Genomic DNA, 4,944 nt, shown 5'->3' with positions numbered 1-4,944 from the left:
ATCAAATTTCTAAGCCATATGATGAAAGTGTGAGAGTGTGTGGTAGAAATGAGGGTGCGGAGAAGTGTGTCTATTTCTAAGAACCATTTCGGTTTCCTGTCGGGTCGGTAGACTACAGAAGCCATTCATCTTGAAAGGAGATTGGTGGAGCAGTATAGGAGAATAAAGAAGGATTTACATATGGTATTCATTGACCGAGAAAAAACATACGACAAAGTCCCGAGAGAGGTGCTATGGAGATGCTTGGAAGCTAAAGGGGTCTCGGTAGCCTATATTAGGGTGATTAAGGACATGTATTATGGTGCTAAGACCGGGTGAGGACATCGAGACTCAGAGCACTTTTTGGTGGTAGTGGGATTGCACCAGGGATCAGCTCTTAGCCCGTTTTTATTTTCCTTGGTGATGGACGCACAGACTCTACACATTCAAGGAGAGGTACCATGGTGTATGTTATTTGTTGATGACATAGTTCTGATTTTCGAGATGGCGGGTGGTGTTAACGAGAGGCTGGAGGTTTGGAGGCGGACCTTAGAGTCTAAAGGTTTCAAGTTGAACAGGACCAAGACAAAATATTAGGAGTGCAAGTTAAGGGACGTAACCCAGGAAGAGGACATGGAGGTGAGGCTCGATACATAAGTCATTCCTAAGAGAAGAAGTTTCGGGTACCTTGGGTCAGTAATACAAGGAAATGGGGAGATGGATGATGATGTCATACATCGTATAGGAGCAGGGTGGATAAAATGAATGCTCGCTTCCGGTGTCTTTTGTGATAAGAACTGCCACTTTAAGTTTATGTAAGTTCTATAAAATGGTGGTTCGACCAACTATGTTATATGAGGCAAAATGTTGGCCATTCAAGAACTCTCATATCCAGAAGATAAAAGTAGCTGAGATGAGGATATTGATATGGATGTGGGAGCATACCAGATTTGATAAGATTAGAAATGAAGTTATTCGGGAAAAGGTAGGAGTGGTCTCCGTGGAAGACAAGATACGAGAGGGAAGGCTGAGATGGTTCGAACATGTGAAGAGGACAAACATTGATTCCCCAGTTAGGATGTGTGAGAGGTAGGCCATAAGGGGTATGAGGAGGGGTAGAGATAGGCCTAAAATATATTGAGGAGAGGTGATTAAGCAGGACATGATGTAATTAGAGCTTACTGAGGACATATCCCTTGATAGGAGAGTGTGGAGGTCGAGAATTAGGGAAGAAAACTATCATGTAGTCGAGCATTTACTATTAAGGTAGGAAGCCTTTAAACAGCTCATGTGGGATAACATCATCACTCACTAAAAACGCGTGATTTGGCACTGCGTTCCTGAAACTGCTCGCTTATTCATCGAGTTCAAATATGAAATATGAAAAGAATCAAATCAAGCTGGTAAAACCAGCTACAGAGACAAACACAACTAATTACTTCTCGAGTAAAAGAATACAAACAATGTAGTATTACAGCTTTCCACACGCAACAAGCATCAAATTTACAATTAAAACAGGCTTCCTCCCCTGTGAGATTTTGGTATTTACAAGAACATAAATATAAAAGGATACATTGTAAGTAAACTTCATGAGTGTTTACAATTATTATTATTTTTCTTTATGTAGGAGTTTAAGTGAACTATTTACAATTCATGTACACATGATATACAATAACCTTTTACTAGTTTGGGTCTTGTGCACTTTGGAATGACCAGGATGTATATGCAGGTTTGGCAGCTGAGATCTGAACACGTATCACCTCATGTACTGCACCTCGATGAAGTACCCCGAGAACTTCTTCCTCCTTCCCTGTTGCAAGATCTTCTAAAGAGACATTACGTGTGTGTAATTCATCGCGCAAACGAAAGCCATAAAACCACCTCCCGAGCTTCCACCATTGTACACGTACTTGCCTTTGTGAAATATTGCAGTTGCTTAGGACTTCCATGACACATTCACCCTAGTAGAGAAAATGAAACATCAAATAACTTCAAGAAGCTGATTCCAGGTTGAAGCTAGGTAACTAACGTATCGTCACATGCAATAAAACTATTCACAGTCCAAGGAACTAGAATTCCAGCTACAACAGATGCCGAAGAGGGCCCGCTTAAACTTAGAATAACTCTTGCAAGTCTTGGAAATGAAGCGTCCTTAGGAACATAGACCATAAGGCTTATACTAGATAAAGTCTTGGTGCGAGCGAGATGCTACTCTAGCCAAGCTGTTCAAGTTTTAACCACTGTTTTTAGAGATAAACACATGATGTACATGCCAATTGCACCATACACAGAAGATGGACAGAGATCACATAATTTCATAAGGAAAAGTTCCAGCTGCAAGCAGTTGTTCATTTAGTAAAGAGTACCTACAACCTAATCTGCCTCTTACAACAGACCTAAACATTGTCTCTGACCACTTCATTTATACACGGTCTAACTTACACCCAGAGACCCCACTTTTTTGGGAATTTTCTGGGTTTGTTGCTGTTGTTGTTGTACTAAGTAGGCGTTTTAAGAATAACGAAAGAAATTAAGGAGTTTTATGATCCTCTGTAGCCTACCAAAACAGTGAGTCCTACTAAAACCAGACAGACGGACCAACAGACGGACAGCAAGAGAGAGAGAGAGAGAGACAGGAAGAGAGACGCTAGTATAATTAGGCTCAGCACATACATCCACTTCAGGATGCAAAACGCCTATCAAAGGAAAAAAATCAATATTTGTACAAAAAAATCTTACAAGAGTCAAACATTCCATTCAATTTCTCTTATATCTAAAAGGAATAAATCAATTATCATATAACCAATTGTCTTATTTACTCCAATATCATTATTTGAAACTAACTTTTTGATACATTAACTAGACAAAACGAATCCATAATCTATTTATAGTGCATAGATAAATATTTCCACCGCCCTGCGAAGGAAAATAAAATTTTTCTAACCCCTATGAAGACGACCGTGCTAGTATCAGAGTCAACTAAAAGATCTAGCTCCTATAACAGATCAAGCAGCCAAACACAAATCAAATCTGTCATTTATTTTTCAGCAAAAACATTCAAGTGGTATAACACCTATTCACTGACTGCATAAATGGAGAAATTGGTGCAGTTAACAGGTTTGTAACAAAAGTAGGCATTTAGTTACCGGCAAACCAAGCCAAATAATGCAGTAGTGCAGACCAATCAAGTTTAGCAGCACATTGTGCTTGGATTTGAGGAAGAATGTTCGGGCATCTTCAAACCCAAACTGCATTACATCCAGTTCTCTAACTGCTTTCAGATAATGCCCAACCTCAATTGACTCAAATGCCAAACAGCGGTTGACAAACTCAATCACACCTGCTGCTTTTCCTGCTACTTCGTTGTGCTTCCTTATATAAAACACTCTCCATTCCTGCAGTTTTAAGTAGAAAAGTAAAAAGTTCCATTTTAGCATTAAGTTATAAAAAGGGTCAATTTCCACCTTGTACTATCTAAAATTAAGCAACTTTGTCTTCCATGAGACTTCTAGTCTACTATTACCACGCCATAAGAAAAATGTCTCATGTTTGCCCTTTACCCCTAAAGGAGCTCCAATCCGAGGATAACTTTAAAATATAGTCAGAAGTTGAGGGGTAAACTTAAGACTTTTTTCTCGAAAAATCAGGACACATGGATTCCACCCATTTCGCGCTAGAGATTCACTAATGGCAAGGGCAAATAGGACACGATTTGCTAACGACAAAGGTATGAAGGGACAAAAAAGTGCAACGGACGGCAAAACTGAGCAATTTCAGATAGTACAGCGGGCAAATTTGGACCTTTTCCCTATCAACCTAAAAAAGAACGTAACTTCTTTTTTTTTTGTTTGGGAAAAGGGTTTCCAGTCCATGCTAATTCCAACATTATATACACAGGAAAAACATAGAGCTTCACAGCACAAAGGATTCTATCAGCATTTTACAGAACTTCAAGAACTCATTGCAAGCCAATAAATAATACTATGCATATGCATTTATATTCCAATCTACTTAAAGCAGAGAAAGAGAGTTGACTTCAGTATTAACCTCATGAGTCTGATTGTCAAAAGATGAAGACTCCTCAATCTCCAGAGAAAGAGCAGGCCATCTTTCTCTACAAAGAGACTCCCATATATAATCAGAACCACATAACTCCCACCAAAACTGAGAGCAACTCCCCAGCGAGCAAAGATCAGCTACCTTCAAAATTACAGTTCAAAAAAGAAAAAAAATACCCATAATCAAGACCAAAAATTTCCACAATACAGAAACCAGAAAGCCAATAATCCAATCCCTTTCAAGAAAAAATAGCAAATTAGAAAGACAAAAAAAAAAGGAAGTGGCGGGGGTGGGGGGAGGAGCCAGAATCAAGAAAACAAATTGTAGCCATTAAATTCAATTCCTTTCAACGCAAAAGGGCATAACTTTTTTTAACAACACAGAAATCAAAAAACCAATAAATTCAACTCCTTTCAAGCATAATCTCAATTTAAAAAAAAGCGATTCTAAAGAGAGAGAGAAAAGAACCTAGAATCAAGAAAAAACATTCTCTGACAACCCACAATTAGAAAGTGGATAAAGTCAATCTTTCAAGGAGAAAAAAGGTAACCTGAAGGGAAGAAGCAATTTTGAGGGCAATATCATGGGGAAGCGATGCTTGTATAGACATAGATGTTGAGTTCATTTTGAAGCTCAGTAATTTTCAGTTCAGCTGCGAAACTGAAGAAAATAGAAGAAAATGCGTGTCCGTTTGGAAAAAGAGATGATGTTTGCCGTCATGCTACGTAACAGAGGCACGTGCCATCAATTCCCAAAGGTCTAAGGGTATTTCTTTTCTTTTTCTATGTATTAGAAGAGCTAGGTTCCGAAGGGTGTGCTTCGCGTGGAATTTAATTCAAATCTGAGGGTAATCTAGTCATTTCAATTACTTAGTTAATATTGTTCCCCGCGGTGGCTTTTGTTTTT

At 38.9% G+C, this 4,944-nt stretch overlaps 1 protein-coding gene across 1 annotated transcript; it reads right to left on the bottom strand.

The window, feature by feature from the left end:
* Nucleotides 1-1,397: 1,397 nt before the first annotated feature.
* Nucleotides 1,398-4,803, bottom strand: LOC107817382 (uncharacterized). Its single transcript, XM_016643189.2, has 4 exons — nucleotides 4,589-4,803; nucleotides 4,027-4,179; nucleotides 3,126-3,374; nucleotides 1,398-1,940 (listed from the first exon to the last, which is right to left on the bottom strand). The coding sequence occupies exons 1-4, from the start codon at nucleotides 4,661-4,663 to the stop codon at nucleotides 1,662-1,664; spliced, it is 756 nt and encodes a 251-aa protein (XP_016498675.1). The 5' UTR covers nucleotides 4,664-4,803; the 3' UTR covers nucleotides 1,398-1,661.
* Nucleotides 4,804-4,944: the final 141 nt, after the last annotated feature.

This window comes from Nicotiana tabacum, chromosome 7, assembly GCF_000715075.1.
Source record: "Nicotiana tabacum cultivar K326 chromosome 7, ASM71507v2, whole genome shotgun sequence".
NCBI lineage: Eukaryota > Viridiplantae > Streptophyta > Magnoliopsida > Solanales > Solanaceae > Nicotiana > Nicotiana tabacum.
The sequence above is the reverse complement of the archived record's forward strand: the minus strand, read 5'-3'. Positions and strand labels throughout refer to the sequence as shown.